We start from the raw sequence: 14,925 nt of genomic DNA on the forward strand, positions 1-14,925 counted from the left end.
TTAGGATTCTAGCTGTGACCTTGAACACATAGCCTTTTTCTAAGCCTCAGTCTCCTCATCTTTATTTTAAAGATTAAAAAATAACATATATAAAGTGCTTGTCATCTAGTTAGGTAGCTATTATCATTTATACTTTGTATACCCATGCAATATCGAGCTCAGTAATTTACTGTAGTAGGTACTCAAGAATTATTTATTATATTAAAATTTGCAAAAGTTGTTAACATGAAAGCATATGAAATTTCATGCTGAGTTAGGCCAGTGGCCCGTGTAATTCTGTGTACTGAAAAAGTAGATTAATTACTCTTCAACATTAACAGTTTTGTATCTGTGTAATAGCAATGCATTTTTCACTGTTGATTCATTTATTCACTAAGTATTTATTGCATGGTATTGTATAGCATTGCACGGTGTTGGTATTACTGGCCACCTCAGGAGTTTCCTGAGTGAAATTCAAAACTGGCTTCCTATGCATGGAGAGCAAGGAGAGACCGAATAATGACAGACCACTTCAGAGTGGTAGGTGGCAGGTTCAGTAATTAAGGGAACTTATCTATGAGGCTTGTCTTGGGCAACTGTAAGACAAGTAGTTCTCTGTACCTGCCTACTAGAATCTTAAAAGTTTATATGGAAGCCTTCATTTGGTTCAGTCAGCTATTCAGTCCAGATGAACACTTGGAACACTTCACTCTCTCAAGGCTATGTCCTTGGAACTGCTGCTAGTATGCAAATACTAGGTGTGATGTATATTCCAAAGACGGGGAGGAAGTAAGGTACCTTGATTGACTGGGTTCAGCCTCTGGGTCAACTGTCATTGATAAGAATCCAGAGGTATCTTTTTAAATTCCTGTCAAAGCATATCTGATAGATGTTTTCAGGAACTCATTCATAATTAGGCCCATAAAACAGGAAAAAGAAGAAAATGGCTTTGTAATTCGTGATGTGTGATTGTGAAAGAATGTGTGAATATGAGACAGTTTCAAATTCGGTTAGGTTATAAGTAAGAAAGAGAGATGATAGCGCTTATGGTGGAATATACATTTCTTGAATGGTGAAGGAGGGTAACAATACCTAGTATCTTGTGAGAATCAAAAGATATTACTATATATAAGGCTCTTCGAAAATTGCAGTGTATTATGCAGATTTTTGTTTTATGTAAAAGTGGTTATATGGCAGAGCTTACAAGCAAATTAAGTTTTTATCCTGTCTAAATCCATCATGTGTATATATCTAAGATAGTTTGATTTATAAGGAGCTCTGAATTCTCTAGTAAAAATAGAAATAATTTGAATATTTGAAATCTGTGTGTATTATCCAAATCTTTTTCAAAAATTTATTTCCAATATCTTTTCATTAGTAGTATGTACTTTATCACCCATTTAGCAATTAGAAAGCACGCTTAGTATTTTAACTTTATATAAGAAACATCTAAATAATTTTCTTGCTCAGAAATCTTTAAAGTAACTTTAAAGGCAGTATTATGACTTCATGTCTTAAATTCTTTAGTACCAACAAAAGTATGACCAAGATGTTAAGCAAGTTGAACATAGGCCAGCACAAAGTCGTTTAATACGTGTAAGAAATAAATCTGATACTTCACTTTCACAGCAACAAGGTAAGATTAGTTTTCTTCTAATACAATAGTTTGATACTTGTCCTGATATTGAATAAGTATATAATGAGAATTCTTTATTTTTATATACATCTCATTCTTGTTCTATAGGCTTTTTGTTTTCTCTTGGTCCATTGGGATAAAGAATCTGGTATCATATTTGACTGTATGTGTATTCTTTTTACCAATAAACACTATTTCTAATGGAATTTTAAAACTTTTAGGTAGTGTTTTTCCTTTAATTTTACCCTTTAGTTCTTGTGCAATTGGATGCCTTTTTATCTATATATAGGCCTATATCTGTGTCATAGTTGTCTGTTTTAAAATTATAATACGATAAAGGTAAGGGGCTATGTCTGTAAAGGTGATTTGTAAAGGGTATTTAGAGTTGTGGATGATGTTGACCAATAAGTACAATGTAAGGAAACTAAGGACTCTCACATTACATGCTATTAATATGAATGAACTTTTTCTGTACCGCTCAAAGTTGTGTGGTTGAATTTCATCTCTACCATCAGCATCACAGTAGTTTGATGTTGCCTTTGTGTTTCTGAAAGACTGTTGGCTTTGTGCTTTATTTACCTTCCGCTTCTTAGTCATTTAAATTTAATATAACCTAAATTCTGAAATTAGGCAGTAGAAATTAAGATATCTTGTTTTAAAACTTTACTTCCACAATCTAGGAAGAAGTATTAGAAGTGTTTTGAGCAGTAGAACATTTTTCTTTGCTTTTGTAATTGTGTTTTTTGTCTCATTTATTGAATGCCAACATAATTGCAAATGTAACTCAGCAGTTAGTGTTCTAGGAAAGACTTAAATGAGGAAGTACTCAATATAATTATTGAAATTATGCTATGTAGATTTTAGATTTTTACTTTTCTGCTTTCTGTTCCTCTCTTGCTCCAACTTCTCAGTACTTTGCCTTCCTGACCACTTTTTCAACCTAACCATGGTATAGTAGTATTAATATTATGTTTTAGAATCTAATGAAAACTTGCCTGTAAAACTCTTATAGTATTTAAACCTTAATTATGACTATATATAGATATGAGCAAATGAATGTTTCTAAGATAATATCGGGCTGACTTGATGTCCTTCTACTAAGTACTGTTACCATTCATGGTCAAATACTATATATAAAGTTAGGTTTTTAAAAATTAAAATTTCTTAAAATTATTAGTAAATTATTATATGTAATGAAATATTTGGGAAATATTGTATGTAATGAAATGATCATTTTTCTCAATTGATAGGAAAATTTAGTAAGATTTTAAAGTATCTCTCTAGGAAAGTGACATCGCTTTCTGTGTCATATTTATAAACATTGACCACAAGATGGCAATAGTTAAATTCTTATGGACTCCAAACAGACTCTACAATGTCATTAAATAATGTCTAATTAACATTTAATAAGTCAATAAAAATCATAAGAAGAATAAAAGAAACCAAGATGTTAGTCCTTTAAAGAAAGTTTTATTTAGAAAGAATTCAGAACATTTGAACTTAATATATGTAATTTTTTTCATTTACCTTTATATGTAGTACAGAAGTTAAGAAAGCTGACCTATATCAGTTTTGACTGAGACAAATAAATACCCAGTCAGCTATAAATAGAACATTTAAAAATAGAAGCCAAGTGTTTCACTCTATAATTGATACACATCTCTAAACTGAAAATTTTTTGAATGAATACAATTGCCTTGGCAGATATAGTCAGTTATGACTTTTTTCTCATAAACTTTGTGGGCTTTATTTTTTTCTTTCTCTGATCAAACTCTGACATTGCCAAACATTTCAGAGAATAGGAGAGTCAGCGTGCCAAAATTATCGTCTAGGGCTCTCAGGACTTTGAAGGAATTCAATCCTATCTCTCATACAGAGGCCTTGAAGAAAATGAAGGAAATTAACCTTATCACAAGGGAATCAAAACCACATATTTTCTGACAGATAAATGCTTCTAAAAATACTTGAATCCCAAATTATGACTATTTCAGGAGGAAGCATCATGTATTTCACTTTGAAATGTGTGGTAGTTTAATATGTGTATATAAAGAATCAAAAAGCTTACTAGCAGTATCAGCTCTTGCAGTGATCATTAAATACTGACCAAAGATATGATAGGACATGGGTTCTAGCACTATGCTTCCAAGAAATCTGTGAAATCCTTGTTTTTTTTTCTCCTTTGATTATGACTTTCAGGTTTTAACATAAAAGAGAGAAATTGACTTGTCTCTGGAATGTAAGAGTGAAACTCTTTCATTTGGTATTGAATTCATTGGATATATTTTCATGATACCACTTATCTGATTCTATGTCCTGATTAATGGTTCTAAAGTAAAAGCAATCATTTAAATGATTTTAATGAGTCATTTAAATTTTTTCCTTTTTACTATTGTAAGTTAACTTTTACTGTATCTTTTACTATGCAAGTTAACTGTCTTCCATATTAATGAGAGACTAGTTTTTTTTTTATTTTATTTTATTTTTTTAGATTTTATTTATTTTATTTGACAGGCAGAGATCACAAGTAGACAGAGAGGCGGGCAGAGAGAGAGAGAGAGGAGGAAGCAGGCTCCCTGCTGAGCAGAGAGCCTGATGTGTGGCTCTATCCCAGGACCCTGGGACCATGACCTGAGCCACAGGCAGAGGCTTAAACCCAATGAGCCACCCAGGTGCCCCAAGAGACTGGTTTTAAATCCACTTATTTGTTATAAACCCAGGAACAATTAAAATCTATAAAGTAATGTATTAAAATAGTTCACTTTGTTTTTTTATTTTTTACATTTATCAGTATCTGTTTACATTCTATCAGTATGGTTGACACATAGTGTTACATTAGTTTTCTGGGTACAGAAAACTAGTGATTTGACAAGTTTATATATTACGCTATGCTCATCACAAGGGGAGCTGCTATCTGTCATCATACAACACTGTTACAATATCACTGGCTATATTCCTTATGCTGTACTTTTAAAAATTATTTTTATTAACATATATGTATTATTTGCCCCAGGGGTACAGGTTTGTGAATCGTCAGGCTTACACATTTCACAGCACTCACCATACCCATACCCTTCCCAATGTCCATCAACCAGCCACCCTCTCCACACCACCCCCCACCCACCCAGTAACCCTCAGTTTGTTTTGTGAGATTAAGAGTCTCTAATGGTTTGTCTCTCTCCTGATCCCATCTTGTTTCATTTTTTCCTTCCCTACCCCCCAAACTCCCCACTCTGACTCTCAAATTCAGCATTTCTCTGATTGACTTATTTCATTCAGCATAATAACCTAGTATTATGATCTAGTTCCATCCACATCATTGTAAATAGCAAGATTTCATTTCTTTTGATGGCTGCATAGTATTCTATTATATATTTATACCACATCTTCTTAATCCATTCATCTGTTGATGGATATCTAGGTTCTTTCCGTAGTTTGGCTATTATGGACGTTGCTGCTATAAACATTTGGTACACATGCACCTTCGGATCACTACATTTGTGTCTTTAGGGTTAATAACCAGTAGTGCGATTGCTGGGCCATAGAGTAGCTATATTTTCAACTTTTTAAGGAACCTCCATGCTGTTTTCCAGAGTGGCTGCACCACCTTGTATTCCCACCAGCAGTGTAGGAGGGCTCCCCTTTCTCCGCATCCTCACCAACATCTGTCATTTCCTGACTTGTTAATTTTAGCCATTCTGACTGGTGTGAGGTGGTATCTCTTTGTGGTTTTGATTTGTATTTCCCTGATGCTGAGTGATGTTGAGCACTTTTTCATGTGTCTGTTGGCCATCTGGATGTCTTCTTTGCAGAAATGTCTGTTCATGTCTTCTGCCCATTTCTTGATTGGGTTATTTGTTCTTTGGGTGTTGCATTGAGAAGTTCCTTATAGATTTTGGATACTAGCCCTTTATCTGATATGTCATTTGCAAATATCTTCTCCCATTCTGTCAGTGTCTTTGGTTTTTGTTGACTGTTTCCTTTGCTGTGCAAAAGCTTTTGATCTTGATGAAGTCCCAATAGTTCATTTTTGCCCTTGCTTCCCTTACCTTTGGCAATGTCTCTAAGGAAGAAGTTGCTGCGGCTGAGGTTGAAGAGGCTGCTGCTTGTGTTTTCCTCAAGGATTTTTATGGATTCCTGCCTCACATTGAGGTCTTTCATCCATTTTGAGTCTATTTTTGTGTGTAGTGTAAGGAAATGGTCCAAATTCATTCTTCTGCATGTGGCTGTCCAGTTTTCCCATCACCATTTGTTGAAAAGGCTGTCTTTTTTCCATTGGACATTCCTTCCTGCTTTGTCTAAGATTAGTTGACCATAGCATTGAGGATCTCTTTCTGGACTCTCTATTCTGTTCCATTGGTCTATGTGTCTGTTTTTGTACCAGTACCATACTGTCTTGATGATGACAGCTTTGTAATAGAGCTTGAAGTCTAGAATTGTGATGCCACCAACTTTGGCTTTCTTTTTCAATATTCCTTTGCCTATTCGAGGTCTTTTCTGGTTCCATATATAAATTTTAGGATTATTTGTTCCATTTCTTTGAAAAAAAATGGATGGGATTTTGATAGGGATGCATTAAATATGTAGATTGCTTTAGGTAGCGTAGACATTTTCACAATATTTGTTATTCCAATCCAGGAGCATGGAACATTTTTCCATTTCTTTGTGTCTTCCTCAATTTCTTTCATGAGTACTTTATAGTTTTCTGACTATAGATTCTTTGTCTCGTTGGTTAGGTTTATTCCTAGGTACCTTATGGTTTTGGGTGCAATTATAAATGAGGTTTACTCATTAATTTCTCTTTCTTCTGTCTTGTTGTTGGTGTAATGAAATGCAACTGATTTCTGTGCATTGATTTTATATCCTGACACTTTACTGAATTCCTGTACCAGTTCTAGCAGATTTGAAGTGGAGTCTTTTTGGTTTTCCACATGAGTATCATATCATCTGCAAATGGATCCCAATTATTCTAATATTGTTTCATCTTATAGTATCATTTATCTCTCGAATTCTCCCCTTGTAGTCCAGTAGTTTTCTCTCTTTTGCTCAGCTTCTTTATTCTCCATCATTTGATCTTCTGCATCACTAATTCTCTCTTCTGCCTAATTTATCCTAGCAGTAGGAGCCTCCATTTTTGATTCACCTCATTAATAGCTTCTTTGACTTCAACTTGGTTAGATTTTAGTTCTTTTATTTCTCCAGAAAGGGATTTTATTTCTCAAGACAGGATTTCTCTAATATCTTCCATGCCTTTTTCGAGCCCAGCTAGCACCTTGAGGATCGTCATTCTGAACTCTAGTTCTGACATATTACCAATGTCCATATTGATTAGGTCCCTAGCCATCGATACTGCCTCTTGTTCTTTTTTTCGTGGTGAGTTTTTCTGCCTTGTTATTTTATCCAGATAAGAATATATGAACGAGAGAATAAAATACTAAAAAGGTGGCAAAGACCCCAGAAAAATTTATGCTAACCAAATCAGAAGAGATCCAAAAACGGGGGGGAGAAGATGGAGGAAAAAAGAAAAAAAAATTGTGTGTGTATATATATACACGCACAATGTTATATATATATATACACAATGTATTTTTTTCTTTTTAAATATATATATAGATCTTTTTCTATATATATATATTTTTTTCTTCATATATATATATGCACACACACACACACATACACATACATACACATATTAGACTGGTGAATAGAACAGGGCCACCCACTTGATTTTGGGTGTGGATATAGATATAGATATAGATATAGATATATAGATATATTAGACTGGTGAATAGAACAGAGCCACCCACTTGATTTGGGGTGTATTTTTGTCTCTTAGAAGAAACTACCGCCCACAATTTTAAAGAAAGAAAAACTTGTATATGTAAAAAACAGTAAGCTTGGTGAAGGGATGGAATATGACTGTAAAGATGAAAATGTTTTAAAAATCCTGAAAAATGAATTGATAAGTTGGTTGGAAAAATAAAAAAAAAAGAGGAGGGAATGTGCTTAGGCTGGAGACTAGAACAAAGCCATGTGCTAGATTAGGGTATATTTTGATCTATTAGAAGAAATTGTATCCCAAAATTTTTTAGGAAAAAAAACCTATATGTATACAAAAAACAAGGTTAAATACAATGAAATGATAAAATAAGACTATAACAATGAAGGCGTAAAAAGCTTTTTTTAAAGAAAGGTGTTGTTAAGATAAACTAGTTTAAAGATGTTAAATGTTAAAAGAGGAAAGAGGAAAAGTTTAAAAAATAGGATAAGAAAAAATAAAATAAAAAAAAATAAACTTTGCAAAACTGAAGGATCATGGGGGAAAAGCTGTGAATTCTATGCATTGCTTTCCCATAGCCCTGGAGTTTCACTGTTCTCCTTGATTGAAAGCTTGGTCTTGACTGTATGTTCTTGTTGATCTTCTGTGGGAGGGGCCTGTCACAGTGATTCTCAAATGTCTTTGCCCGAGGTGAAATTGCACCACCCTTGCCAGGGACTGGGCTAAGTAATCTGCACGGGTTTGCTTTTGGATCTTTTGTTCCCTGAATGCTTTCCATACTGCTCTGGAGGATGGGAATGAAAATGGCGGCCTCCCAATCTCCAGCCTGGAGGAGCCGAGAGCTTGGGGCCCCACTCCTTAGTGTGCCCTCAGAGATAAGCAGTCAGTCCCTCCAGTCTCCCTGGTCTCTGGCCACACTCCGAGCTCACCCAGTCTGTGACCAAGCATTTCTGTCTTTGGTGCACAGCTCGTTTGGAGTCTCCAACCCAGTAGATTCCTGGCGCACTGCTCTTCCCAGAGGAGGAAGGTGAGTCTTCTCCCTGGACCTGCTACTTGTGGAGTCCCTGCTCAAAGAACAGTGGCCCAACTGTGCCTTGGATCATGGTTTAAGGTAACCCTGATCTTAGAGCTCACTCCTCAGCTCTGTCTCTATAGTTGGCTTCCCTGCTCCAATACCTGGGAGCATTGCCACACTCAGACATCCCTGATCTTTCTGTGGCCCCACGGGACCTGAGACCACACTGTTCCCACGAGGGCTCCAATCCTGTTTAGCCTTTGGAGCAATGTCCCTCAGTGGAGCAGACCTCTAAAAGTTGTGATTTTATGCTACACTGCTCTGCCACTTGTTGGGATTCGACCCCTCCCCCCACAGTCTGTCTTCCCGTGGCTTCGGATTCACTTCTCCCTTTCAGAAAATAGTTGATATTCTGTTCCTGGGATTGCCGCTCTTCTCTTCTATCTCCTGTTGAGTTTGTAGGTGTTTGGAATGGTTTGATAACTACTCTAGCTGAACTCCTGGGATCTGATGACATTTCAGACTGCTACTCCTCCACCATCTTGCCTCTCTTTCTTGTGCTGTACTTTTCATTCCTGTGACTTACTCATTCCATAACTGGAACCCTGTATCTTCCACTTCCCTTAATCAGTTTTGCCAATCTCCCCTCGACCCTTCCCTCTGGCAACCATCAGTTTATTCTCTGTATTTATAGGTCTGATTCTGGTTTTTGTTTTTTTATTCATTTGCTTTATTTTTTAAAATACACATAAGACTGATATCACATTGTATTTGTCTTTCTTAGTTTGGCTTAATTCACTTAGCATAATACCCTGTATGGCCATCCATGCTGTTTCAGATAGCATAATCTTATCCCTTTTTATGATTACATATGTTCCTGTGGGGTGTATGTGTGTGTGTGTGTGTGTGCACCTGCTTATCATATCTTCCTTATCCATTTATCTATCAATGGACACTTAAGTTGCTTCCATGTCTTGGCTATTGTAAATAATGCCACAATAAACACAGGGCTGTATATATATTTCTGAATTAGTATTTCTATTTTCTTTGGGTAAACTATCCAGTAGTGGATTTGTTGGATCATATGATATTTTTGCTTTTAATTTTTTGAGGACCTCTGTATTTTCCACAGTGGCTGTACAAATTTACATTCCCACCGACAGTATTCAAGGGTCCTTTTTTTTTTTAAAGGTTTTATTTATTTATTTGACAGACAGAGATCACAAGTAGACAGAGAGGCAGGCAGAGAGAGAGAGGGGGAAGCAGGCTCCCTGCTGAGCAGAGAGCCCGATGAGGGGCTCGATCCCAGGGCCCTGGGATCATGACCAAAGCCGAAGGCAGAGGCTTTAACCCACTGAGACCCCCAGGTGCCCTTCAAGGGTGCCTTTTTCTCCACATCCTTGCCAACACTTGTTATTTCTTGTCTTTTCTATTTTAGCCATTCTGACAGATGTGAGGTCATATCTTGTTGTTTTGATTTTCATTTTCCTGATGATCAGTGGTGTTGAGCATCTTTTTATATTTCTGTTGACTATTTGTGCATCTTCTTTAAAAAATGTCTGTTTAGGTCCTCTGTTTAGGTCTATTTTTTAATGAGATTGTTTTTCAGTGTTGAGTTTCATAAGTTCTTTATATATTTTGGATATTAACCCCTTATTGGATATATCATTTGCAAATACCTTCTCCCATCTAGTAGGTCACCTTTTTGTTTTGTTGACGGTTTCCTTCATTGTGCAAAAGCTTTTTATTTTGATGTGGTCCCAGTAATTTATTTTTGCTTTTGTTTCTCTCATCTTAGGAAACATGTTTAGAAAAATGTTGTTATGGCTGATGTCAGAGAAATTACTGCCTGTGTTCTAGGATTTTCATGGTTTCAGCCTCACACTTATGTCTTTGATCTATTTTTATTTTTGTATATGGCATTAGAAAGTGGGCCAGTTTCATTCTTTTACATGTAACTATCCAGTTTTCCCAACGTAAAATAGTTCACTTCCTGGAGTGCCTGGGTGGCTCTGTCAGTCAAGTGTCTGCCTTTGGTGCAGGTCATGATCTCAAGGTCTTGGGATCAAGCCCCACATCGGGTTCCCTGCTCATCAGAGAGTCTGCTTATCCCTCTGCTGCTCTTTCCTGCTCATGTGCTCATTCTTTCTCTCTCTCAAACAAATAATCTTAAAAATATTTTCTTCTTTAGTTTTTCTCTTAAAACTTTAAGACCATAATAATAAATAATAATTAGAAAGTCAAACATGCTTTACATACTCTAATCAAAGGGGAAAATTAAATCTTATGTTTTGTGCTTAAATATTGGGCAGAAAAAAATAATGAACACTGTTTTTCTGAAAATAAATAAATCAATTTAATTTAAAATAAAATAAAATAAAATAAAATAAAATAATAAATATTGGGCAGATTAGTTGTCAGTTTGCTTGAAAATCATAGCATTCTTGGGGTCCTGGGTGGTGCAGTTGGTTAAGCATCTAACTTTTGGTTTCAGCTCAGGTCATGATCTTAGGGTCATGAGATTGAGCCCCAAGTTGTACTATGCGCAGAATCTGCTTAAGATTCTCCTTCTGCCCCTCCCCACCATATGATTTCTTTCTCTAAAATAAACAAATAAATAAATCTTAAAAATAAAGTAAAATCACAGTGTGCCTCAAATTTTATATTGTGAGTTATATATATTGATCAATAAATATGTATCAAAGTACTAAAAATATTAATTTTAATAACTTATCAGAATCAAGTTACATTTTTGTGGGAAATATGCTTAAAGTATCACAGATATTTTTGACATTATGTCCTGAGTTTAATCCTAGCAATTTTAGCACCCTTTATATCTCACCTGCAGTGATTATGATTTAAATATATTAGAATTAAGAAATTCAAAGTTTATGTATATTTAGAAGCTATTTCTGACCACATGTTCAAATGAAATCATTTTTGTTCTTTAATGAAGTGGTACATTTTTTCCCTTTGTATTTGAAATATAGCTAAATTATGACAGCTGTCAAAATTATAATTGATGTTAATTATTTCAAAATCACAATTAAAAGTTTGAGTTCACTTTTTCCTCTTCAGGTATGACAGTGATATAGAAATCTTGTATGTAGATTTGTGATAGGGACAGGATGGAACACAGACCAATACATTAGCCAGAAATCCACAAATCCAAATGTGTAATAAGCATTGTCTGAGTAAATGTGTCTTTTACAAATTCATGCTATTATTGATTAATTAAACAGAAATTCACTTTAAAATGTTTCTACATTGGGGAGTTCTGTTTCTGCCTCAGATGACGGAAGGAGAAAAAGTGTCACTTCCACCCTATCATAACATATCAGATAAACTACAAAATCACAACATTTCTTGAACCTATCAAAGAGCTTTTGATGCAGAGCAACTAAGTAGTCTAAAGTCCAGGAAATACAGACTCCTCCAAAGAGATGGGACACAAACACTATCTCACTGTGCCAAAGCAGAGTCACAGGAAGACACACCAGGCACCATGCAAGTGGATAAGATATATATGGACAAATTTTGTAATGGGTTGCTAAAGGCCAAATGTAAAACCATCACAGCTACAGATACAAGGGGAGTTCACTCTTACTTGCAGTCTCTTTTCCACAGACCTCTAGAACAAAAAAGTTTGGGATGCAGGGTAGAAGACAGATTATCCTTTACTGGTATAGACCTGGAAGAAGAGAGTGACTGTGGCTCACAGAAAGACCAGCTGCCCCATTAGGACCCTTTTCATGTAAGAACAAATTTTTTTAAAAATTTAATTTAATTTGGGGCGCCTGGGTGGCCGCTGCCTTCGGGGTCCTGGGATCGAGCCCCGCATCGGGCTCTCTGCTCAGCAGGGAGCCTGCTTCCTCCCCTCTCTCTGCCTGCCTCTCTGCCTGCTTGTCATCTCTGTCAAATAAATAAATAAATAATCTTTAAAAAAGAAATTTTATTTTATTTTATTATTTTTTTGTGTGTTCCAAAATCCATTGTTATGCACCACACCCAGTGCTCCATGCAATGTGTGCCCTCCTTAATACCCACCACCTGGCTTGCCCCCCCCCCCCCCACCTCCCTCTCCTCCAAATCCCTCAGTTTGTTTCTCAGAGTCCACAGTCTCTTTGGTTTGTCTCCCCCTCCGATGTCCCCCCACTTACTTCTCCTCCCCATCTCCCAATGTCTTCCGTTTTACTACTTATGCTCCATATGATGATTGACTTTCTCTGCTTGACTTATTTCACTCAGCATAATCTCTTCCAGTCCCATCCATGGTGGTACAAAAGTTGCGTATTCATCCTTTCTGGTGGAGGCATAATACTCCATTGTATTTATGGACCATTTCTTCTTTATCCACTAGTCTTTTGAAGGGCATCTTGGTTCTTCCCACAGTTTGGCGACTGTGGCCATTGTTGCTATGAACATTGGAGTACAGATGGCCCTTCTTTTCACTGCATCAGTATCTCTGGGGTAAATACCCAGTAGTGCAATTGCAGGGTCCTAGGGTAGCTCTATTTTTAATTTCTTAAGGAATCTCCACACTGTTTTCCAAAGTGGCTGCACCAACTTGCATTCCCACCAACAGTGTAAGAGGGTTCCCCTTTCTCCACATCCTCTCCAACACTTGTTGTTTACTGTCTTGTTAATTTTGGTTATACTAACTGGTGCAAGGTGGTATCTCAATGTGATTTTGATTTGAATCTCCCTGATGGCTTATGATGATGAATATTTTTTCATGTGTCTGTTAGCCATTTGTATGTCTTCTTTGGAGAAGTGTCTAAGAACAAAATTCTTAAGTCACTGGGAAAGGGGCAGCATATCCATCACCTCTGGAGCACAGGTAAAAACCCACTGTGGTTGCCAGAAGTATAAAGAAAAGAACGATCCACTCTTGATGAAGAGGAAGGAAATAGTCTTAGGCCCAAAATCTTATATTAGTACCATTAAAAGTCTCTTATTGCTGGCAGAGGGGTAGGAAACTCCCCTACATAAAACTTGCTAAAAGGACAAGGTAGAATTTGGCTCCCACAGGAAGGAGAGACAGGATCACTGAGAACCCCCCACCACAAGACCTGAGCATGTGGGATTTGCCTGGGACTGAGGCTGGACCAGGATAACAGAAAACTATCCCTACTCTGTCTTTCACCATGTGAGCAACAAGTAGTGAGAAACAAGCAGCAGCAATCTAATATGGTCAAGGCACAAGAGTGCAGAGAGACACTCCCTCTCTGGAACAGATGCACAGTGAAGGATGAAAGGTGAGGTGGAACAGGCACATTAAGAAAAACACTCTGGCATCCTAGTTCTATGCTAAACACAAGGTGACACTAGAGCATTTTGAAGCTGGTCGTATGCCAAAGTTAATTGCAGCAACAACAAAACTGAAAGCCAGCTTAACTCCTGACTTGATTTACTCAACTTCTCATACTAATAGTCTAACTGAAGAAAAAGTGATCCCATTTCCATGTTTAAATACTTCATATTTCAGGCTCTGTTGTCTTACAGAAAATGTCTGGCATTCAGTCAAAAGCTCAAGCATAAAAAAAGCAAGAAAAGGGGTTTGTGGCTGGCTCAGTAAGAGGATTGTGTGACTATTGATCTCGGAGTTGTGAGTTTGAGCCCTACATTGGGTGTGGAGACTACTTAAATAAATAAAACTTAAAACAACAACAACAACAAGAATACAATACCATTTACTCTTAAGAGACAAAGCAGTCAAGATGATAAGACTCATAGAAGACTCGGGACATTGGAACTTAAAATTAACTATGGTCAATGTGTTAAAGGCCTTAGTAGGAAAGATAGACAAAACATGAATAAACAGATGGGAATTTGAGCAGAGAGATGGAAATTATAAGAATGGTTCAAAAAGAAATGTTATAGTAAACCAGTAGTAAAGATGAAGAATGACTGAAGCAGGGTTATCAGTAGGTTTAACCAGCCAAGGAAGCAATAAACTTGTCAACAGTCAATAGAAATCGAAAAAAAAAAGAAAGAAGAAAGAAAAAAAATCTAAATATTCAAGAGCAATATCAAATATCCAAACACACATGTAATTGGAATATCAAATAAGAAAAGAGAAAGCAAACAGAACAGTAAGAATACTTGGTAATATAATGACCAATAATTTTATAAGAAAAAGAATATTAAACCACAAATCCAAGAATCTTGGGGGAACTTCAGGGAAGATCAAAAGAAAAAATACTTATGTACATTGTATTCAAACTGATTAAAACCAAGACAAAATACTGAAGGAAGCTAGAGAAAAAAGGTAGATTACTTATAGAAGAATAAATATAAGAAATACATAAACTTTTCTTATTGTAAGACATGTAGTCCAGAAGACAATACAGTGAAATTTTAAAGTGCTGAAAGGGAAATAACAAAACAAAAAAACCCAGTTGACCCAGGATTCTATATCCAGCAAAAATACTTTTCAAAAATGAAGCAAAATAAAAACATTTTTTTTTTAAGATTTTATTTATTTATCAGAGAGAGAGAGGGGGAGAGAGCGAGCAC

At 36.1% G+C, this 14,925-nt stretch overlaps 1 protein-coding gene across 12 annotated transcripts in view; it reads left to right on the forward strand.

The window, feature by feature from the left end:
- KIAA0586 (KIAA0586 ortholog) overlaps nucleotides 1-14,925 on the forward strand; it is a 140,218-nt gene that overhangs the window by 85,832 nt on the left and 39,461 nt on the right. For 10 of the 12 annotated variants that reach the window (XM_059373298.1, XM_059373305.1, XM_059373297.1 and 7 more), the window contains one exon: nucleotides 1,507-1,615. The exons of 1 other annotated variant lie outside the window; for it this stretch is intronic. In XM_059373298.1, the coding sequence (XP_059229281.1) occupies nucleotides 1,507-1,615 (109 nt within the window). Of the gene's footprint in view, nucleotides 1-1,506; nucleotides 1,616-8,358; nucleotides 8,419-14,925 lie in introns of all 12 variants that reach the window. One more of the 12 variants, XM_059373301.1, reaches the window with a different exon arrangement.

Source organism: Mustela nigripes, chromosome 13 (genome assembly GCF_022355385.1).
Source record: "Mustela nigripes isolate SB6536 chromosome 13, MUSNIG.SB6536, whole genome shotgun sequence".
NCBI lineage: Eukaryota > Metazoa > Chordata > Mammalia > Carnivora > Mustelidae > Mustela > Mustela nigripes.